The sequence below is a fragment of the Rhinatrema bivittatum genome, chromosome 14 (genome assembly GCF_901001135.1).
Source record: "Rhinatrema bivittatum chromosome 14, aRhiBiv1.1, whole genome shotgun sequence".
Taxonomy (NCBI): Eukaryota; Metazoa; Chordata; class Amphibia; order Gymnophiona; family Rhinatrematidae; genus Rhinatrema; species Rhinatrema bivittatum.
This window is the reverse complement of record NC_042628.1, coordinates 6,605,379-6,629,182: the sequence shown is the minus strand read 5'-3', so window position 1 is coordinate 6,629,182 and position 23,804 is coordinate 6,605,379. Positions and strand designations below refer to the sequence as shown.

At 44.6% G+C, this 23,804-nt stretch overlaps 1 protein-coding gene across 1 annotated transcript in view; it reads left to right on the top strand.

Moving 5' to 3' along the window:
* Positions 1–23,804, top strand: part of MYO15A (myosin XVA) — a 96,460-nt gene that overhangs the window by 35,287 nt on the left and 37,369 nt on the right. The window contains exons 23-34 of the mRNA XM_029577208.1: positions 1,752–1,826; positions 3,214–3,295; positions 3,461–3,597; positions 9,248–9,343; positions 10,021–10,256; positions 11,369–11,547; positions 11,787–11,859; positions 13,490–13,681; positions 14,777–14,889; positions 15,229–15,320; positions 21,223–21,328; positions 23,165–23,309. Of these exons, the coding sequence (XP_029433068.1) occupies positions 1,752–1,826; positions 3,214–3,295; positions 3,461–3,597; positions 9,248–9,343; positions 10,021–10,256; positions 11,369–11,547; positions 11,787–11,859; positions 13,490–13,681; positions 14,777–14,889; positions 15,229–15,320; positions 21,223–21,328; positions 23,165–23,309 (1,526 nt within the window). The remainder of the gene's footprint in view (positions 1–1,751; positions 1,827–3,213; positions 3,296–3,460; positions 3,598–9,247; positions 9,344–10,020; positions 10,257–11,368; positions 11,548–11,786; positions 11,860–13,489; positions 13,682–14,776; positions 14,890–15,228; positions 15,321–21,222; positions 21,329–23,164; positions 23,310–23,804) is intronic.

Below are 23,804 nucleotides of genomic sequence, written 5' to 3'. Positions count from 1 at the left end.
TTCCTGCACCTATTTCACACCCCAAGCGGCCACGAGCTCCCCACAGGGAAATTAGTGCACTCTTAGCCCCATCGCCAGGAGACGTTTCCCGGAGGCCTGCGCCGGCCAGGGAGGGGAGGGAGCGAAGCTGCCCCCGCACACTTAGAGGTGCAGGGCATGGAAAGGAAACGGTGCAGGCAGGTGCTCGGTGAGGCTCGTGCACTTTGCGCCTTCGTTGGACCCCCTGAAACCTGAATTACAAGGCAGACATTTTTAGAACAGATGGGCGATGTCTGTCTTCTGCCTGAAAGTAAGATTCAACCCATGGAAGGGGGCTTCAGCAGGTCCTCTTTCTCCAGTCACTAATGCCCTGCAGCAGCTGCGCTCTCCGTGTTCATCCGAGCACAGGAAGGCGGGCAGCAGTCGCCGAGCTGGCAAAGCCCTCGGTCACAGCGCGGTGCACCTCGTGGCTCTTCTGTGGTATTTGAGAGCAGGAGAGGACCGGGGGGGGGGGGGGCATCCAGTCTAGAGAGCTCTGCCGATGAGCCAGGAGGTGTGCTGGTCCTCACCTGCTGTCACAGTGTGGGGGTTTTCTAGGTTTTCACGCTACGTCGCTGACGGTGGTCAGGGCGGTGTAATTCTGCCCCGAAAGCTTGGACGTGGTGGTGGTAGTGATGATGGGGGGGGGGGGGGGGGGGGGGGGGTGTAAGAGACCTTCATTGCCGAGAATAGAGGGGTGCAGGCCCCCTTCCTCGAGAGATTCAGCAGCAGGGGAGGAGTGGGTCATTCGTTGAAGAGAGGGCCGGGGTCGTGGCCGTGGAGAAGGGGAGAGAGAGGCAGCAGCATTGCCTGGCCACTGAATTGGGGGGGTGTGGGTGCATTTCTGCCAGCATCGCTTCTCCTGATTCAATGTCGGTGCGAGGCCCTATAAAGTGGGCCCAGGACAATCGGTCCGGTTGGCCCCCAGGGTGGCTGCTTTTGCAAGTGACCTGCATGAAAGGCTACTTGGCTGGAAATTTCTGTAGCCACGTCTGCCCCGTTATTTCTAAACCATTCACGCTCATAAGGGTTAATCACAGCGTCCTCCAGCGTTTCCGGCAGAGCAGGCGGCAGACCCTGCACCTGGCAGTCTGGCTCCCCTCCCCCCCACCCGTGCCAGCTGTGCCAGCTGTGCAGACGCTGGGTCCATGCCCGCCGCCTGCAGGAGCACGAGGGCCCTAAGCTTTGCATGGGATGGGGCAGATGGGGTAAGTACTTTCTGAGGTCCGGGGGGGGCACAGAGTTGTAAGCCTGGGTGGGGTCTGCACCCTGTCACCCAGATCGCATTGGGAAGAGAGATTCATGGGGTTTTTTTTCTTGCTTTGTTTTTGTTTCATCAAAACAGAGAATCGAAGAAACGAAAAACAGAATAGGGAAAATGTTGGGAGGGGTGCGCCTCTTTTCCCTCTGCCCAAATTGGGAAGCGCGGCACTAGTTTTGCACACAAGAAACATCTCCCACCCTGTGTCTCTTTATAAAGCACTGCTCTGCATTAGTTAATTCCTATTTCTGGCTCACTTTTCTGTCTAGTTTGCTTTTTTTTTTCAGTCTGGTCCATTTCCATGGCATTAGCTTACTGCATCCCGCGGCACCGGGGGCTTCTAGCGCGGGAGCGGTGTGGATTTTAATGCAGGGGAAAGGTTAGAGCAGAGGATGTGCGCTGTTTCTGTACCGTGTGGGACTCCTTGCTGGGTTCTCTGCTGTCAAGCTCCGACTCTTGATCTGCTTTTCAGATGAAAGCAGAAGCTCGCAGGATCGCGGAGGAAGAGCGCAGGCTCGCAGAGGAAGAAAGGCAGCGAATTGAGAAGGTAAAGCCCGCTGGCAAGTCTTTCAATCTTTTTTTTTTACCAATTTATCTTGCATAATCATTGTTGCCGTCATTGATTTATTACATTTGTGGCAAAGCCTAAGCATACTAATGAACCAAAGAGTGAAAGAATAGAAAGTATATCCCACAGAGAAGATCTCACGCAAAAAACATCTTGGAACATATAACAAATTCACCATTAAAAAGTTACGAGAGACCTTCATATAGCACAGAACAGGCACGAAAACGTCCGAATTCCTGGTAAACAAGTGTGCTGAAGAATAATCACCGATCCCTGCATGAATTCCCAACAGAAATGCATTTTTATATATATGTTTTTATCTTTTGCAAGTAAAACCAGTAAGAAAACAGACTTACCTTGTACGTGCTGGGTTTAAAGATCACGGCAGTGAGTGCCGGTGCATAGAGACCAACTCGGTCCTGCTCCGTGCAGCCCTGACCTCCAGCCCAACCCTGCAATGCTTCGGAACATTCTCCTTCTTCAGCGGTAATTGTGATCTTGGCGTTTCCTTATTCAGCTGCCCGGCTGGTGGTAGCATATCAGGATTTTGAGTAAGGATGCTCAGGATTCACTGCCGTTATCTTTAAACCCAGCACGTACAAGGTAAGTCTGTTTTCTTACAGTTTTTACTTGCAAAAGAGAAAAAATATATATAAAAATGTCTTTCTGTTGGTTCACAATAACAAAAGTGGGAATTCACGCAGGGATCGGTGATTATTCTTCAGCATACGTATTTACCAGGAATTCGAACGCTTTCGTGCCTATTCTGTGCTATATGAAGGTCTCATAACTTTTTAATGGTGAATTTGTTATATGTTAGAACATAAGAACATAAGAACTTGCCATACTGGGTCAGACCAAGGGTCCATCAAGCCCAGCATCCTGTTTCCAACAGAGGCCAAACCAGGCCACAAGAACCTGGCAAGTACCCAAAAACTAAGTCTATTCCATGTAACCATTGCTAATGGCAGTGGCTATTCTCTAAGTGAACTTAATAGCAGGTAATGGACTTCTCCTCCAAGAACTTATCCAATCCTTTTTTAAACACAGCTATACTAACTGCACTAACCACATCCCCTGGCAACAAATTCCAGAGTTTAATTGTGCGTTGAGTGAAAAAGAACTTTCTCCGATTAGTTTTAAATGTGCCCCATGCTAACTTCATGGAGTGTCCCCTAGTCTTTCTATTATCTGAAAGAAAGACTAGGGGGCACTCCATGAAGTTAGCATGGGGCACATTTAAAACTAAGATGTAAGATATTTTTTGAGTGAGATCTGCTCTGTGCGACGGGGCAGACAGCAGCGAGGCAGGCAGTTCAGAATCCTGCAGCATTCATGCTCACTGTGTGTGTTTTTTTGATCTCAGGAGCTGACAAAGAGAGAAGTTGTCAGAGTTACCCACCTGGAAATCCCGGCTGAGCTCTCGGGGCTCCTGGAGGCAGCTGCAGGTGAGGGGGGCCAGTCCTCAGGTGGGGGTGGACGCTGGCTGCAGCTTAGGGGTGAACTCGATCGCTTGAAAGATGCAGCTGTACAAATGCGAATTATTATTACTACTGCCACCGAAACCCAGGGCCTAAAGATCAATCACTAAAAGCAAACCCTGTGATTTACAGCGTCTGCTCAGAAACATAGTAATGAAGAGTGTGTGACACCAGTCCAGGCTCCAAAACTGGAAGCAGAATCGCAGCTCACCTTGCCCCTGGACATCAACAACCACCCCATGTCCAAGTACGTACGACTGCACTTCAAGGTAAGTCTTCTTACCGGCAGGGGGTCAGAGATGAATGACAGCTGGGAGCTTATTCATTTTGATGCGGTGCACATCACGGGGAGGGTGAGGGGGGTTTGAAAGGGACAATTAGTCTTACATGGTTTATCTGATATTTAAATCGGATAAAATAAGATCCAAATTCATGCAAAGAGAGCAGAATATCTACATCTTTTCTTGGAGGATAATAGTCATTTTATTATAGCAGCATAAATGGTTTTACATGTGAGAGATATTGTTTTAAGTTTGCTTTAACAGAGTAAATCACTCTTGTTGCAAAGGTCTGAAATAGATCTTAAGCTAACCCAAAGCTAACTTGCACTTCTCAGACGCATTGCCAATTAACGACCCCACTCAAAGTCCTAATTCAGCCAGTTAATTTTATGCATGAAGGCATCGCAGGGACGGTGTCTAAATCTCCAGCATGGAGGAAATTCAGCTGGACCTCTGGTGGGAAACGACAGATCCAGGGCAGTGGCACACCCGGTGCTTCCGGAGGGAGGCAGGGGACAGGGGTGAATATTGGCTTAGCCTGCAAAGGGCTAGTGCAGGGATTAGATTGGCAAGTATTCTAAACGTTAATAGAGCAGGGCTAGGCTGAGCAGTGTTCACTTTCAAAACTTAGAACTAAGTTTCATTAAAAGTCTCATGCAAAGACTCGGGGTGCGAGATAAAGACCAAAATTACCCATTCAGTCTACCCAGTTAAGATGCTTCCACTTTGGGTAGGTGCTCATATGAATTCCCATATGTAACTCAATGCCATGTCCTCCCTCCGCCATGTCTGATGCCTGACCTGTCAACTCTTTCCCTACCACTGCCCTCCCATCTCTTCCAGGCAAGCCCGAAATCTGTTACAGTGATGGCTTCCTCCAATAAGCCATTTCAGTCCTTGCCACCTTCACCTTTGCTTCTCACAAGACCCGTACGTAAGCCAAACAAGCAGGCCCCCTTCTGTTCCTTATTATCAAGTTTTGTAATAATCCCCACAGCCATCAGGGTTAGTGAGGATTGTAAAACAATATCTGGCCTCCCCACGCTCAGCGAAGTTTGGGTTCTAACCATGGCTTCTCCCTGCAGGTCACCCCAACCTTTCTCCAAGCCCCGTGCAATCTTACGTCTGCTGTTTAGGGTTGTAAATAATCACCACTCTGGGCCGGTTACACCATTGCTTTCTTGGAGGCCCCATGGCTTATAACCGACACCCGGTGCTAGCATCCAGATGCGTTTCTGGAAGCCCGATACAATCCTGCCACCACTCATATGTTTACAGGAGATGACATTTTTTTTTATAAAACATCTGGTACAGGGAAGTTTCTCTTATGGGTGAAGAATGTTACCTTGTCCAGATTTGGACAAAAACATGCACTTTGTTTTCTCTCTGACGCAAATATCTGCAAAGAGACAGTTTATTTATTTATTTATTTATTTAAAAGTATTTATATACCGTTTTTCAAAACAAGGTTTTTTTGTCAAAACGGTTTACATTGTAAAATGAAAAATAAAATAAAATAAATAGAGTTAAAAATTAAAGATAAAATTAAATAAAATTAAAATACAATAATTGGTATATACCTCATGGTAACAAAAAATCTAAATTAAATAATAAAAAGTAAAAGTGGAGCTGGGCCGTAAGAGATGTTTTATGGAAGGGAAAAAAGGTAGGAGAAAATGAATGGGGGGGAGGGAAGGCGTAGGTGGAAACAGGGTGATGTTAAAGATGTGGAAGAAATTATTAGGTTGCTAAATGTTGATTATTTGACGTAGTGTATTGTGGATGAATATTAAATGCTAATTGAAATAAATATGTTTTTAGTGTCTTCTTAAATTGTTGGGTATTGGATATTGAACGAAGTAAATTGGGTATCGAGTTCCAAATGGTGGGTCCTGCTACAGAAAATGCTCTTCTTCTAGTAATATCAAGTCTGGCCTGTCGTGGGGAGGGGATGTCTAATAAGTTTTGAGTTAATGATCTTAAATGACGGGTGGGTTTATATATACGGAGTAATGAGCAAAGCCATGTGGAAGATGAGTTATGTAGTAAGCTATGAATAACAGTAAGAACTTTGTATTTTATTCTATATTTTATTGGTAACCAATGTAAGGATTGAAGGATGGGTGTAATATGTTTTCGAATGGGAGTACCTGACAGAATACGAGCAGCACTGTTTTGAACAATTTGCAGAGGATGAATTATAGAATCGGAAAGTCCTAAATAGAGAGCGTTGCAGTAGTCTAGACCAGAGAAGATTAGAGATTGTAGAATAGTTCGAAAATCCTGATAAAAGAGAAGAGGACGGAGACGTTTTAAGAGTTGTAATTTGTAGAAAGATTTTTTTGTTAACGATGAAATATGTTGTTTCATGGATAGATCTGAGTTTATGATGACTCCTAGGTTTGTGGCGTGTTGTGTAATAGGAATAGATGTTCCATTTATGGACCAATGTGAAGGTGGACCAATAGAAGTCTCTGAGATAGAGGTTAAATGAACTATTTCAGTCTTAGATGGATTCAGTTATCCAATAAAAGGATGTTGCCATGCTGAGTGAGGCCAAAGGTCCACTGGCCCAGCATCCTCTCTCCGACAGGGTCACAGGTGCCCAGCAGATCCATTCTTTGCTGCTGGCTCCCAGGGATAGGCTGTGGCTTTCCCACTTCTAACTGGCTAATATCGGAAAATGGACTTTTCCTCCAAGAGCATCTCCTAACCTGTTTTAAATCCAGCTCTGCTAGAGGCCTTGAGCACATTCCATTGCTTGATTGATTGATTTATTTGATTTATATTTCACTTTTTGGCACTTCAAATTGGATTACAATTCAGGTACTGTAGGTGTTTCCCTATCCCCAGAGGGCTCACAATCTATGGGGTGTATTTACTAAATGTTTTCTCCCATTCTGTCGGAAAAATGCTTAGCAAATGACCCCTTAAGTTTGTACTTGAAGTAACAGTGGATAAAGTGATGCCCAACGTCAGTGGGATTTGAACCCTGGTTTGTAGCCGGCTGCCCACTTCACTGTGCATTGAGTAAAAAAAATACTTTCTCTGATTCATTTTAAATCTGCTGCTTGGTCGATTCATGGAGGATTCCCTAGTCTTAGTATTTATCTTTTTTATGCTGTTTTTATTTGGCTCATGCCTATTCATTGGTGGCTCAAGGCGAGTTACATTAAGTACTGTTTGAAAGGTCAAATGACCGTTCCCTATTTATCTGATCCAACCTACTCATGATTTTATAAACTCCTATCATGTTCTCTCTTCTCCAAGCTGGACAGCCTCTCCTCATCAGGAGCCATTCCATCCCCTTTATCATTTTTTGTTTCCCTTCTTCACACTTTTCTTAGTTTTGCTATAACTTTTTTGAGATGGGACAACCAGAGATGCTCATAGTATTCTAGGTGTGATTGCCCTATGGCGCCATACAGAGGCATTATTATATTCTCTATTCCTTTCCGAATAATACCTAACACTATATTTGCCTGTTTGTCAGCCACTGCACACTGAGCTAAGGATTTGGACATATCGTCCACAAGGACGCCAAGATCCTTTTCCTGGGTGCTGACCTCTAATATGGAACCCAGCGCTGGGTACCTGTACTTTGGATTATTTTCCTATAAATGCATCACTTTGCACTTGTTCACATTAAATTTCACCTGCCATTTAGGTGCCTAATCCCTTAGTCTTGCAAGGTCCTTCTACTATTACTTTAACAACTCAAAATAATTGTGCTTCACTGCAAATTTGATCACCTCACTTGATGTTCCCTTTTCCAGATCATTTATGAATATCTTAAACAGAACAGGTCCCAGTATAGATCCCTGGGGCACTCCACTAATGACTGTTCTCCATTTGGACAACTGACTGTTTAGTCCTACTCTCTGATTCCCAATTTTAACCAGCCATCAAGTCACAATAGGATGTTGCCTTCTATCCCGTGTCTTTGTAATCTCCTGTGGAGTCTCTCATAGAGAAATTTGTCAAATGCTTTCTGAAAATCCAACTACATTCTGTCAACCAGTTTTCCTTATCTAAATGTTTATGAATATATAAACAAAATCTAATAGATTGGTACAACAAGACTTCCCTTTGCTAAATCCATGTTAGCTCTTTTCTATTAAGCTATGACCATCCATATGGTCAATAATTTTGTCTTTAAGAATGGCTTCTACCATTTTACCCGGCACCAACGTCAGACTTACCAGTCTATAGTTTCCAAACTCACCCCTGGAGCCCTTTTTAAAAATTGGCCTTACATTGGCCACCTCCAGTCTTCAGGCACTAGAGTTGTTTTTAATGATATATTACATATTACTAGTAACAAGTCTGCAATTTCATATTTAGTGTTCTTTCACATCACTGGGGTGAATCCATCCAGTCTTGGTGATTTGTTACTCTTTAATTTGTCAGTTTGCTGTCTTACATCTTCCATTTTCACAGTTTCTCTGAATCATTGCCATCAAAGAATTTTTCCCACATGAGTATCTCCCCAATATCTTCCTCAGTAAAGACTGAAGAAAATAATCAATTTCTGCTACTGCCTTGTCCTCTTTGAGTGTCCATTATACCCGTTGGTCATCTAGTGGTCCAACTAACTCTCTTAAAAGCCTCTTGCTTCAAATGTACCTGAAAATGTTTTATCATTGTTTTTTGCCTTTATGGCAAGCTTTTTTAAATAGTCTTTCTTATTAATGTGCTATATCTAACTTGACAGTGCTTATGTTCTTTTCTGTTTTCCTCAGTTGGATCAGCTTTCCATTTTTTAAAAACATCCTTTCAGTTTTAACTGCCTTTTTCATCTCACCATTTAACCATGCTGGCAGTTGTTTGGTCTTCCTTTGACCTTTTTTAATTTATGGAATACATTTTATCTGGGCTTCCAATAAAGTATTTTTAAACAATGTCCATATCTCTTGCAAACTTTTAAGCTGTACAACCTCTCCTTTTATTTTTTTTTTCTAATTTCCTCATTATATTTTGACTTTCCTTTTTAAAGCTAAATGTTACAGCAGTAGTTTTACTTAATGCCCTCCCGTCCAGTGATTATGTAAAATATGACTGCATTATGATCAAGCAGCTTCATCACTGTTACCCTTTGCACCCGGTCCTGCATTCCAGTGAGGACTGTATCTAAAGTAGCTACCCCTGTTCCAGGATCAGCGGCTCCATGAAGCAGCCATATATGACATCCAGGAACTTTACCTCCCTAGCATATCCTGATGAAATATTTACACAATCAATACTGGTGTAATTGAAATCTCTTTCGATGGCAATATTAATGAATCATTTGCGTACTTTACACTTGTATGTGTTCCGGAATGGATTCTTTTAAAATCTTGTTTTTAAAATGTTCTGCAGTGTAAAAGAACAGGTTCATTCCACTGTGCATGTGTTCCGGAATGGATTCTTTTAAAATCTTGTTTTTAAAATGTTCTGCAGTGTAAAAGAACAGGTTCATTCCACTGTGCATGTGTTCTGTAAACCCTGTATGGAATAAAGGAGCAAGGAATGCTGGGATTGCTGATTAGAATTAAAGTGCAGAGGTTGGGCTGTTCTTATACTGCCATAGATTTATACTTTTAAATGTGGAGATGTTTCATCCAAAAGTGAATCAGTCGGTCTGTGCTTAACCATGCAGGAGCCTTTGTTTGGGATGCTTACGGTGCCACTGGGGTCCACTCTGACTCAGGTGGAAGAAGAACTGAGACACGACGCCACTGACATTTTTAAGCAGGTAGGTCTGAGTCTATGTATTCAGTACTCATACAGAGTGTGCTCAGAGTGGATTACATTAAAAACAATACATAATTCAGAAAGGAAAAGCAAGAACAGGCTGAGAAACCAAATTATTTGCACTGCAAATCATTTGGAAAACATTTGTGAGCTGCTGCTTGTTTTTTGTCTTTTTTTTTTTTTCTATTCCAGGTTTAGGAAATCAGAATATTCCGAGCACCCTATAGCATTCTGGGAAGGCCCTGCGTTTCTTCCCTTTCCCATTGCATCCTGGGGCGCTTGCCTGTGAAACTTGGCACTGTATTCTTTTAGTAATATCTTACGTTACTATTGCATTCCAGGAAGTATGGCTCACAGTTTCCCAACAAAGAATGGGAGATGCCACTTTTTGCTTTACAAGTGCATTTTGAGGATTCTTTTTGTGGTGTTCAATTGCTTTCTGAACTAGGGTGGGCCCCGGAAGTCTTTAACTTGCATGGTGGCCCCTGACCTCACACAAGTGCATGTGTTCCCACCTTTCTAAAACTGAGGCCAAATCTGAAATTCACGGACTTTTATCTCCCTAGTTGGTTAGACCATCTCTAAAAACATAAGAACACGTTGGCCCCAAACCTTAAGCTATTTTGTTTGTTTCTTTGTTGCTGCTGAAGCTCTGATGTTCTTTTTTTTTTCTGCTAGGTTCTGAGATTCATGGGAGACCCACATCTCAATGGATTCCAGGAGAATTTATTTGGCAATTACATCATTCAGAAGGGCCTATCCCATGCGGGACTGAGGGATGAGATTCTTGCTCAGATAGCCAATCAGGTGTGGCGAAACACGAACCCCAACAACGAAGAACGTGGTTGGTTGCTTCTGGCCTCATGCCTCAGCGGATTCGCACCCTCTTTGAATATGGACAAATGTCTATTAAAGTGAGCACGACTGCAGTTAATGTGACAGAGAGAGAGAGAGTGTGGAAACTGATCCTTTTCAATGCCTCTACTTCCTAAAACAAGGGGCTTCTAGAACCACGGCTCGCAGTAGCAGTGGGATCAGCAGCCCTGCCGGCAGCCATTAAGGGCCTAAGAAAACAGAACAGAGTCATACAGGTGAAGAGAAGGAATTTACAGCAGAGATGTATGGGCATCATTAAAGGCAGAGGCAGAAACGTGATCCCTCTCCCTCACCGGGCTGTGCAGGAGAGCTGGTTTAGGAGGTGATCTCTTGAAGGAAGACCCTCAGGAAAGTAACAGAGGAGACATTCTGCATCCGTGGGCTATAGTAAGGGGTGGGAATTCTTAGCTGAGGGTCCATATACTATATGGGAAATTCCTCGTAATGGTAGAAGTGTTTGCAAAACACACCTGATCTTTATTGCCCAACATCTATGACAGGAAGAATGGAAACTTGGTTATAGTATGTGCCCTAACACTGGTTGGTGAGGAAAAGGAAAACTGGGACTTTCTACCATAAGTAGAAGGGTGCAAACAGAGAGCTAGAAAGTAGCACAGGTAGCGCGCAGGGCGCTATAAATATCTCTGAAAAGACTACATGAAATCGAGTACGTGTTCTCAACACATACTCACACACTGCGTATTGCTGAATTTCCCTTCATCGAAGTGGTGAACCCCGGTGGCTCTCCAGGCTTTTCCATGAGGGAGCACAATGGAAGTAAGCCCCAGATTTGTAGAAAAAACAACTGGGAACCCGTGAGTCTTATTTTAGCACTGTATGCCCTCAGGGAGCATGTTCATCTAGGCAGCTCCTGGAACTGGCGAGACTGAAATGTCACTGGCTGAATAGTAGTATTATTTATTACTTTGCAAGATAAATCATGTGTTTAAAATGGCCCTGCCCCAGTGAACTTGAACTCATAAAGGTTAAGTGATTGGGCAACACCACACAGTGAGAGATGCAGATGTAACTGGAACTGGTGTCTCCAGTTGCAGCCACTGCATTGCGCTGCCGACGCACCAGAACGAATTCCCGGGCCAGAGGTTTATTGCTGGGTTTGCATGAGTGATGGCCTCCTCTTTCCTCTTAGGTATGTCTCTGATTATGCCTACGATGGTTACAAGGCCGTATGTCAGCACAAGCTCATGCAGGCCATGCAGAAGGCCCAGCACGGGCCAGAGACGGCCAGAACCTACCCTCCCTCCTTACTGGAGTGGACGGCCAACAGAGAGAGAGCAAATATGGCCTTGGACGTCCACTGCTTTGATGGTAAGGAAGAGAAACCTTCTGGGGTATTTCTCTAAGTTACTGAGGTCTCTTCCACTTTGCTCTGGATCACCGAACCAGTAGAGTCCAGTCAGGGAAGTTTATGCTGAGCTTTCTGGTAAGCTGCAGCTCTAACCTTCAGGGTCCAGAGTAAACATTCCTAGCCAGTCTGGCCTGAGCAGACTCTTGCGATCAATCGCAGTATAATATTTTGACCTCATGTTGATTTTCTCTCCCTGCAGGTCTGCAGCTTCCCTGTCCCATACATTCCTGGATGGTCGGGGAGGAGGTAGCGAGGGATGTGCTGAGGCACAGGTATGAAACATGGCGCTGTTGCTTTTATTTCTCCTGCACATTTGGTCGTCGGCAGTGTAGGATGAGGCACCGGTTGAAAATAAGATCTGCGTGCGCCGCGCATTAAAAAAAACCCCCAACAAACTAAGGAAAAGGCTGGACTGGAAGGAATGCGTTTGATTGCACCTTGCGTACGTGACTCCTGTTCCTTGGTTATTCCAATCGCTCTCTAAAGACCAGTGTCATGTAACCGTAGATGGTGGCAGAGGAGGACCATTTAGCGCACCCAGTCTGCCCAACTATTACCGCTTCACATTTATCATGCACTTTGGCATACAATGTATGTAGTCACTCAGGTGTCCAACACCATTTATAGAATACTTTATAACTATGTTTGATTAGAAGAGCTGGAATAGAGCTCTTTCCCATGTATGAAAAGCAGCTCCTCTAACGTCTGACCCACATCACGTTCCCATGTGAAGTGGTATTTGGTTTTCCTTTAAATTCTCCATTATGAATGTTTTATATTCTAGATATCGCTCTTGGTATTTTATCAGCATAATTGCAAAAATCCATCAAAAAGGATTTTCCTTTTAATAAATCCCCCTTCACTTCCTTCCTCTTCATAAAATGCTGAATCTGTAAGTAAAAATGTATATCTGCATTGGGCAGAGAGGATGGACTTTGAACAGTTTCAGATGATTTCAGCCCCTTTCCTTCCCAAAGGTCTTCCATCCTAGTGCATCCCCTTCTCCTCCTATCTAGCAGAGGAATAGGCAGGATATATACAGAAATCCGCTTTGAAAAATTCGCAGGCGAGCCATAACCGGTGTCAGCTCAGCAGCAGGCACAACGTTATGTGTGTATGTGAATATGTGTGAATGTGTATGAGTGTGTGTGAATGTGTGTATGTGTCTTTGTGAGTGTATATGGGTGTGTGTTTGTATATGTGTGTGTGTGTTTGAATATGTGTGAGTGCGTGTGAGAGTATGTGCGTGTGTGACTGTGTATGTGTAAGTTCTATCTCTGCCCTACCTTTTCCCCCAGAATGGCTTTTGCACAAACTTTGATGCCCCTCCCTGGGAAATTTTCAAAAGGCCCTTTACATTCATAAAACTGGGATTTATCTATGTAAATCCTGTTTTAAGAATCACTCCCTATAAGTCATACAGACACCATGCCATAAATAACTAAAACCAAGCACTGAGGTGCAAACTCAGCTTGTACTTTACGTTTGCTTGGGCTACTGCCCAGTGAAAAATTGCCGGCAGAGATTTGTGCCTGTGTTCTCCGCGGGTAATTTTTCAGCACAAGCCTGGGTACGTTGTTGCTCTCTCCACCCCTCCGGGAACTCCTCCAGAGTGCATGGATAAAAGTAAGTGCATAGCTGAACAATTTGTGTATTTTTTCCCACAGACAGGTTGTTTTATTCACCCATGGAATGGGTGAAGGACAAAGATCAAGTTATATCAATCACTATATGGAATCATATAAAATCAGTTCTGATTCTTCATTACATCTTATTTAAAGTCATGAATTAATGACATCAGTTTAACGGGTGTCTAACTGTAATCCCGTATCGTTGTTTTTACATCTTCTTCTGTTTTAATTCTCCCATTTCTCACGAGTTGTACTCTGATTGTCTGCTCAGGGGGGTTGCAGATGGCTGGAAGGGATGGTCTATCTGCATGAAGGATGGGAGCCAGTGGGCGGAGCTTGCAGGTCACGACTATATCCTGGATCTGATCTCGGACCTGGAGCTCCCGAGGAACTTCCCAAAACAGAAGTCCTACTTTATCATCGCCTCCGAGAGGATGGATCAGAACCATAAGAACATCAACCTGTAGGTATCTAGTCACTCCTGTTCCTGTCCAGTGTGGGCTGTCCCCAACCCTGGATTCTCCCAAGCAAGCAAGCCAATCTTCCTATTCACATCTATGGAAACTGTCCTGCCACTGTTAACAGTCACGTGTGGCTGCTTTGTTCATTCTGTTACTTAAAAATCACTATTGTTACAGAACTTAACCTGGTATTAATAGTAGAATGGGATGCTATGAAAGGTCCACCACATGAATGCCAGGCAGAGCTCCCAAGCAACCCAGTGTCTAGAAGATAATATGGCCGCTCCATCACAGTGCCTTATGGGATTTTTGGTAAAACCAGCACTACTGGCACTGGAGTCTACCAGTGTAAGAAGGATGTGAGACATGCCAGGACTGGGTCACTTGGCAGATCTGGATAGGCAATCTCCTGTGAAGTGAAATAACTATGTAAAAACACTTTACAGAACAGATACAACGTAGAGGTCAAAGACAAGTCATAGTACACATACAGTGGACCACTGGATGTCTACCACGGGCTTTCTCCTTATTCATATTTAGCTCACAGTGAGTTACATTCACGTGTAGTGGGCAGGTCTCTGCCCCAGAGGGCTTCCAATCTGAGGCAACGGAAGGTGAAGTGACTTGCCCAGATTAAATGACACATTCCCAAAAGCTAAAGGCCACTGTGTTGACTGAAGTCGCTTTGTAATACTGAGTTATTTAGACTTTCTTACTGTCAGACTTTACTCCAGTTACTGGTTAGAATTGCACATTTTATGCTTGGCTACTCCACAAGGAAAATGTCTTTCGGAACTGAAATTATGGTCTTTTCTTTTATCCCTCATCATGCAATTTTCCAGCAAAACTAAGGCAGGGACTTCCATGATCTGGGAAGCTCCTGCAGACTGGTGTCTTTGCACAATGCTGGCCTGGATGAAGATACCAGTCTTCTCCAGCCCCAAAATATCCAAACACTTTGTGCAGCATAGAAGCTGAAATGAATGTTGCAGAACCAGAGGCCTGGGGACTTCCTGCAAGCAGCACCATGAAGTGTCCACCACTGAACTGTCGGTTTCAGAGTAACCGTGCTCCTCTCCTCATCCCCTTCTCTGTAGATCATTGAGGAATGGCCCTCAGGCAGATGCTGACGTTCCTCCTCCACCATCCACCAGGGCTCCCAGTGTCCTGCCTGCCAATATGCCCGACTCTGAAGGCTATTACAGTCATGGTGAGTATCAGAATCCCCCACCTTAGTGAATGCAGTGGATTTGCAGACAGGAGCTATCAGAGGCTCCTGGGCAAGGCTGAGAAACCTGTGACCAGATGCTAAGCAAAATCAAGGGTCAAGTAGCAGAACGGACTGGGATGAGATCTGCGTGCCAGCGGGGATGACATAACCTATCATGGTGGAAAGCGCCCAGTGGCGTAGGGGGGAACGACATTCAGATCACCTGCTTCAGTGCATTAACATCCTGGGTTTTGAGAGGTGCAGTCCATGGCGTGAGACGGAAGGGATCACATCGCTCTCCTTATGGCTCGCTCTTGTTTTCTTTGCTCCTGCCCACAGATTCAGACTCCTTTAGTGAGCCCCCAACTCAGAAAGGATTAGACCGCTACCTGGACAGCCTGTTTGACCCAGTCTTGTCTTATGGCAACGGGGTAAGCAAAGCTTTCTCTTGCATTTATAGATGATCGGTTGCAGGTTTTTCTCGTGGTTTGTTTTTTTTTGTAGCATCACTTTGCAGCCAGCTGCCTGTCAGCCCCTGTTGTTATAGCATAATGCCGAAGGTCGACATGCTCTTTGCAGTTTGCACGTCAGCAAATCTGACTCTATCTCCTAAAAATTGAAAATGATTTTTATGGCGCAGGCTACAGCTAACTCCCAACAGAAATCTTTAAAATTTCACATTTGGGAACAATTTATTTTATTTGTTATTTTTATTATACCGAGTTTCATGATAGGAATCACATCAACCCGGTTTACAATTAACAATGTGAGTAAAGGCAGAGAGTAACAAAGTAAAGAACATTTCCCAATACAAGAACAAATATAGTATGAAACTTAACAAATATTATAACAATATTTTGGATGTGAGAAAGTTACAAAAAAACATGGAAAAATAACTTGGATATGAAAGGGGAAGAATTGTAGAACGACTATAAGCATTTTAACCAGCTGTGTCAATTAATAAATATGTATAATATTATAAAATGTAGATGTGTAGCAAAATGATTAGATAAGATATTGTTGTGAAGTATAATAAAATGTTGCTGTGACTGCGTGTGAAGTTAGTGGGATTTTTTTTTTTTTTTTTTACAGTTCCTAACTTTTGTGTTTATGCTGATGATGAGTGGGGAATTTAATCCAGATCTGGGAAAGCTTTTTTAAAAAGCCAAGTTTTTAGTCTTTTCCTAAAAGTTGGAGCGCATGGTTCTTGTCTTAAGTCCGGTGGGATGGAGTTCCAAAGGATTGGACCTGCTGATGAGAGAGCTCTTGAGCTGTAGGATTTATGATGGTAGGTTTTGGCATGTGGAACCTGTAGTGATTCTTTGTAGTGTTCCCTGATGGGTCTGTCTGATGTGTGTTTTTTAAAAGGGATTTGTAGGTCCAGTTGAGTGTGTTGATGGATGTTCTTGTAGATAATCATGATGGTTTTATACATAATTCTGAAGTGGATCGGTAACCAATGAAGGTCTTTGAGGATGGGGGAGATGTGGTCGATTTTCCTGGAGTTTGTGAGGATTCTGGCTGCTGTGTTCTGTACCATTTGTAGAGGCTTGGTGTAGGAAGCTGGGATGCCTAGTAGAAGAGAATTGCAATAATCTAGTTTGGAGAAGATTATTGCTTGCAGGATTGATCTAAAGTCATGCGCATGGAAAAGTGGCTTTATTCTTTTCAGGATATGTAATTTGTGGAAGCAGTCTTTGGTAGTTCTGTTAATGAATGGTTTGAGGCTAAGACGATTATCTAAGAAGGCTCCTAGATCTCTTACATGGGTGGTTTGTAGGAGTGTTGGAGGCTTTGAAAGTGTATTGTTGTTTTCAGGTGCTATAAGGAGATATTCCGTTTTCGACGCATTGAGGACTAGGTTTAGGCTGTTGAGGAGGTGTTTGATTTCTAGTAAGCAATTGTCCCAGTATTCCATTGTTATCGAGATTGATTCTTTTAAAGGGATCACAATCTGTACGTCGTCAGCGAAGAGGAAGTGTTTCAGGTTTAATTTTGTGAGTAATTGACAAAGTGGTAGAAGGTATATATTAAATAGAGTGGGTGACAGGGAAGAACCTTGTGGCACCCCTCTGGTGGAGGGGTGATATTGGGATTCTGTATTATGTATTTTGACCCTGTAACCTCTGTTTTCCAGGAAGGTTTTGAACCATGTTAGTGAAGTAGCTGTCACTCCAATATTTGCCAGTTGTTTTAGCAGGAGGTAATGGTTGACGGTATCAAAGGCCGCCGAGAAGTCAAGGAGGATTAGTAAAAATGCTTTGCCTTTATCGATTCCGGAGAGGAGGAAGTCTGAGAGTGAAAGAAGTAGTGTTTCTGTGCTTGCAGCTTTTCGAAAGCCATATTGGTTTGGAGACAGAATTCCGTGGTCTTCCAAGTAGTTGGAAAGTTGAGTGTTCACCAATTTCTCCATTATTTTGGCTATGAATGGAAGGTTGGAAATAGGGCGGAAGTTGTTGGGATCATTTGGATTTAGATTCGATTTTTTTAGGAGGGGTTTGATTGAAGCTGTTTTTAGCTCATCTGGGTAGATACCCTGGGATAGTGAACAGTTTATAATTTCAGCAAGTGATTTTGATATAATATCAGGAATGAGAAGTAGCATTTTGGAGGGAATTTGATCAAACGGGTGTGATAAAGGTTTCATTTTCTTCAGCACCGATTGTATCTCTGTGACAGTGATGGGTTCGAATGTGTTAAGTTGGATATCTTTGTTAGGGAGAATATATGTGTTATCTTGAGAGCTAGTGGTTAATGGCAATTGATTAAGGAGTTCAGAGATTTTTTTGCTGAAATGAAGAGCCAGTTCGTCTGCTTTGGTCTGAGAAAGTTCGGGTGGTATATCAGGAGTGATGGGTTTAGTGAGATTGGAAACGAAGGCGAATAGAGCTTTCGAATCATTGATGATGTGATGAACCTGACGGGCATAGTAGTCTCTTTTTGTTTTCTGTGTACTGATTTTGTATTGGTGGAGCGTGCGTTTGTAGTCTGACAGTGAGGCCGGAGAGGGGGCTTTACGCCATTTTCTTTCTTTCTGCCAAAGTAGTTTTTTGAGATTTCGCAGTTCATCATTGAACCAGGGTTGTCTTTTGGATGCCTTTGAAGACGGTTTTTTGGTGGTCAGTGGGCAAAGTGTGTTTGCTACTTCTTTTGTTATTTTGGACCATGATTGGATAGCGGAATTAGGTGTAGAAACATCGATGGATGGTAGTTCTGGGGCTATAACTTTGCTGAGGAGTTCAGAGTTACATGTTTTTCTGTAGAGGAAAGCGGGTCTTGAGTCAGGCTTAAAATCTGGTTGTGGTAGGGAAAAACTGGTGGTGATTAAGGAGTGGTCTGACCATGGGACTTGTTGACAGTCAGGTTGATTTGTTTGGGATATGCCGGCATTTGTAAAGAAGAGGTCGAGTGTGTGTCCTCCTTTGTGAGTGGGTTTGTTGATTTGTTACCCCTTTTTTTTGATTTATGTTACCCCTTGGGTCTGGATTTGGCCTTAAATCAGAAACCCATTTCTTCCTAGAGATAAATATATGTGAGTACATTTCTGACTGCTGCTAAGTAATATAAAAATTGCACGTAGGCGGTTGTTTGCCTTTCATACAGGAGACGATGACATGTGACCCTTTTGCTGTTAGAATCGCTCTCGGCCATTGAGCATGCTGTGTTACAGGCTGGTGGGTATCAGCTTGCATCAGAACAATCACCCATGCTCCTCCTGGCACGGTGCCCCTGGGTATTAACAGCTTTGGCGAGGACTGACTGAGGGTTACCTGTGGCACTGTACTCTCACTCCCTAATCCTCTTTGGGTACTTACAACATTAGTAGGGATTATCTGAGCATTCATCCTGGCACCCGTGTCCCTTTCCTGGGAGCTATCCACATTACTGGAAACTGGCTGAGCATTCATGCCTGGCACAAACAGCATTAGAGGGGACTGCTTGAGCGTCTGGCTCTCCCCAATCCCCACCTCTGCCACGGGTACTCGCAGTATTAGTCAGAACTGGCTGAACATGTCTTATCGGGGATCACGTACTCTGCCACATAGTGCTAGTCACTGCCTTTGAAAGAACTGCCAATGCATCCGGTACACACTGAGCCGGCCTAATCTCCAGCAGCCTTTGACAATTATCCCAGGACGTTCCCAAATCAAGACTGCCTCAAAGCTCCTTGTTGACCTGAGGTTTAGTGGGAGCAAAGGAGAATGGAGAATGCCTTTGTTTCCCTGAACATCCCTGAATATTACACCCGTGTTATCGTCACTGCCCTGGCTACCAGTACAATTTTAAATGCAACACAAAATATTACATCTCATTCACAAAACTGTCAATACCGAGGGGACTGACTGGACTGGAGCATGCCCGCATTTTCATACTCCCCTACGACCTCTCAGATCTGCGAACAAGAGACTATTATCCACACCCTCCCTTCCAAGTGAGGTTAGGGACTGAGAGATTTCGGTGGGAAGCCCTAAATTGTAGAACACAATGCCAGAGGAGCTGCGAGCTATGGGGCCGATGCAATATTGTGCGCTCAGGCTAGCGCACAGCTTAACCAGTGATTGGACGCACTAGGCTAACACCCTATGCAGTAAGGGGATTAGCGCGTCCAAACTCACGCAGAGCTAATAGCGCTCATCGCATGTAAATGTCAGGTAGATGAGGCTATTACCTATTGCCCTTGATGCAAAAAAAATTGCCGTGCGCCCAACGCGTGCTTTTTAACGCGGCAAATTTAACGCCAGCCCCGGAAGGGCTCACTAAAGAAACAAAAAAAAATCCCGCTTTCCATGCTTCCTCCTACTTTTAGTATTTTCGCAATACTAAGTTGGAGGAACCGCAGAAAGCAGCAACATGAAAAAAAAAAAAGTCTTGACAGCGCCCAGGTTAGGGAAACGGACGCTCAATTTACCGCGCTCAGCCGCGTCTCCTGGGCGCCCGATGCCAAGGACGCGCTAGGGATGCACAATTGATCCCTAGCCCGTCCTTTTTAGCGCGTCACCTCACTTCCATACTTGCATCGGGCGCCCGGGAGACCTGGCTGTGCGCGCGTTAAAAAAAAACGGGCACCCAGTTTGGACGCACGCAGCTTATTGCCTTGGCCCTTTTAACAGACATTAAGAGCTTTAAAAAGGCCTGGCTTTTCAGAACGGCTTGCGGCATTGTCTACGAGACGGAAGCAGCGTTGTTATGGTTATGTTTATGTTCTGTGTTACATTGTTAAATTGTGTTTTATGTTTATTTTATGAATGTGTTATTGTAAGCTGCCATGATCGTCATGGAGTGACCGTATATAAATAAATAACTCCAAAGCAAGGCAGAACAACCAACGGGTGACTGCCTGATTGGTCGCCCCCACTACAGCTGCTCTGTGATTGGTTGCTATTTCCATTGTAAAACCCAGCAAGCCACATGCCCCATGGGATCCCTCCACAGCAAGAATTATAACTTCCCTTCTCTTTGCCGATAAAAAGACTTAAGGGCTGGGGGGGGGGGGGCCTCAGCGTGCTGCCCCCCCATGTTTTCTTCAGGCCCCTTTGCCCTTTTAAGGGTAACTTTTCAAAGAGGCCCCTAACAACACAAGTAGGCGAGCACGGTTCAGGCTTTTAAACCTCCCCAAATGAAAGCACAAAGTGAGTGCGTTAGCTCTGCCTGTAGTCGGTACTTTTGAAATTAACCCTGCCTCCGAAAAGCCCCCGGGAAGGCTCTCTGTAGCGTAGTTGAAAGTCTGAATGTTCTTTGTAGGGGGGGGGGGGGGAGCACAGAGAATCCACTTAGACCCACTCAACCAATGTAGTCGTGCTGAGGCCTAGAAACCTTCTGGTATCACTGAGGATCCTGCTGCTTGTGTCAGCCTGGTCTCCATAGGCTCTTCTCGGCCCTCTTTAGGCTTTCCATGCCTGCCCAGTTTGGGGTTTTTTTTCTGCTTTTCCCCAGTCGGAGTTCAGTCGGAGGTAGAAGATACCTCTTGCCGCCTTGCTGGATCTCCCCCTGCAGAAATACTCTTTTTATCCCGTAACATAAACGGCCGTGGACCACCCCGAAGATTCCACTTTTAAAACGGAATAATCCACGCTCACCTTCTCAGCCCTCACTACAAAATCCGCGAGGCCGCCTGCTCCGGTCGCAGAGGGGGTGCAGGGCGCTGGCGATGCACTGAGGCACTCCACACTGTCACCTGAGCTGCCAGCGACGGATATCATGCAGTGTCCGATGCCAGCTGCTGCCATGGAGATGGCTTTCAAGTCGGCTGAGCAAGGGAACTTTCCTGCTCACCTCTGCATACCTCCTGCAGGTTTCCCCTGGGGTTTACACTTCCTTGTCTTTCCCGTGCAGGACTTGGAGAAGCCGTCCGCGATCTTGCAGAGGATGAAAGGTGGAGGGAAGGTGGGTGGCAGAGACGGCACTGAAGAGCAGGCTGAAGGCATTCCCCAGCAGACAGGTCAGTCCGTGCAGGGGCCTGGACGGACACTCTGCAGCAGTGCTGCCCCTCACCTGTTCAGGCTCAGTCATTCCCTACTACCTCTTTACATTTCTAACCATAGCTCTAGCCCTGTTCTGTACTATTGCTTAGAAATTCTGTCTCGTTAAAGAGCCACATGATGGTCCCTGAAGAGCCTCCACTGACTCCCGAGATGTGAGTATCACTGAATGAACTGCAGGCTCCTGCCATCCTCGGCAAAGCTTATAAATCACACAGTTTAGCCAATGATCATGTCCAGTTTGGTGATGTTCATTTTGCTGAAGTCCAGATGGTAATGTTTACTTTGGTGGCTGATGCCTGGTTGGTTGTGGTGTCCAGTTTGATGGCAATTTATGATTTAGTGACTCATGCCTGGTTTGTGGGTCGGTAGTGAATGGTTTGGTGGTGATGTCTGGTTTGATGGTGATGTCCAGTTTGATGGTAATGTCTGGTTTAGTGACTGACGGGTTTAGTGGTGATGTCCAGTTTGATGGTAATGTCTGGTTTAGTGACTGATGCCTGGTTTGGTGTTGGTGATTGGTTTGGTGGTGATGTCTGATTTGATGACTGATGCCTGCTTTGGTGGCAATGTCCAGTTTGATGATAATGTCTGGTTTAGTGACTGATGCCTGGTTTGGTGGAGATGTCCAGTTTGATGGTAATGTTTGGTTTGGTGACTGATGATGGTTTGGCGGTGGTGATCGGTTTGGTGGTGATGTCCAGTCTGGTGATGTCCAGTCTGATGGTAATGTCCGGTTTGATGATTGATGCCTGGATGCGCAGTGATGTTGGATTTCGTGTAAAATGTCCGAGGGTGGAACTATCTGGTCAGACTACAAAGCTCTGAAACGTGGGGGCCTCCAACCTGATTAGGCTTCTTAATACTTTGTGCGACCTTGAGTAAGTTACCAACTAGCACTCAAGTAAATTCATTACAACAGGAACCTTGTAGCCACGTGTCTAGGGCTGTGCATGCTAACAGTGATATATAAATATTATTGTTATTATATCAACATGCATTGATGCTCTTCTTCTTAGATAAGACTCTGACACATGGCTTTGTTTTTTTCACGTGGGTTGGTGTGTCCGTGCTTATTTCAGTAATGTGATAATGATAGGGTTGGACAGTAATAATGATCTGTTATGCAGCTGAGAACCAGAGCTTGGCTTCTTTACAGCACATGTGACATTATAAGCTGAGAGCCTTATACTGAGACGGCACTGTTTACTGCAAGTTTATCTCATACATATTCACTGTGGATATTCTTCACAGATTTGGGAAGCCCTGAACTAGGTCTAGCACCTTTGGTGCTGGCTTTACTCCATGCATGTGAGGGATTGTTTTAGTAAGCATGATAAGGTCTTCTTGCTCAGCACACTATTTTTAGCATGCACAAATTGCTAATGTGCACATTAAACTTTATTGTATAGGCCTCTATGTGGCCCACTCTCTATCCTACAGGGCTGCCCTTATATTTAAAAAACGGCCCTGTCTTGGTGCCGTTTTTTGTGCATTACTTACAAAGGGCTGATGTAATAAGGTGCACTATGCTACATGAATGATTTTACTCATGTGTGCACATATTTTTGTGATAGTGCACATTTTCTAAAAAACCTCCTGATGTATTTCTGTACCCTTAGCTTAGTGCATCAGGAATTAACTTGTTGTTTAGCACCTGAGTAAAGGAAATGAGAGTAAAAACGTGCATTTAAATCTTAGCACACATTTTATTACATCAGCCGCATAGTGCACAAAACTCAAAAAACCGGATTCTTGAGCAAAGATGGTGTAAGACTCTTTACTTCCCTCATCAGCAGCTCCTGCCTCCAGCCCGCTGCCCGAGGATCTGATTCGTCACACAAAGATGAATTCTGAGCATTTCCCTGAACCCACGCACAGAATCAAGGACATCATCCGACAGTACCAGCAGCCACTGGGCATGAGGCAGACAGAGACCAGGTGAGAGTGGGTTTCCCTGGACATGATCAGCGCTAACATGGGGCTCCCAGATCAGGCGGCCGGGCTGCTTGAGATCCGATGGCTTTGGTGTAGCTCAGTTAAGGGGACAAGGGATCCTCCTTGGCTCATTGCCTCGCGTCTCTCTCTGTAAGGTAATCCAGGTTATAAATATACGAGGAAGAGACTTTCTGAGGGCAATATTCAAAGCCTCTGTTGCGGGTAGAAAGCATTTCACTTGTGTCCTCTTCCGTCTGCCCGTCTGGGCCTGCTTTTAGCCACATGAAGGGGAGGCCTCTCAGGGGAGGAAAGTGACACTCGCAGATCACATTTTTCAGCTCTGCGTGTGCCTTGTCCCACGCAGGAAGTACCCGCAGGTAAAAGCAGCTGCAAGCGTCCACCGGGACTCTGCACGCACGTTCAGTCTGAAATGTGGAGCAAGGTCTGGAGGTTAAAGGTACCCTGCCCTTTGTCCTAAGACTCACAGTGGTGTGTTTT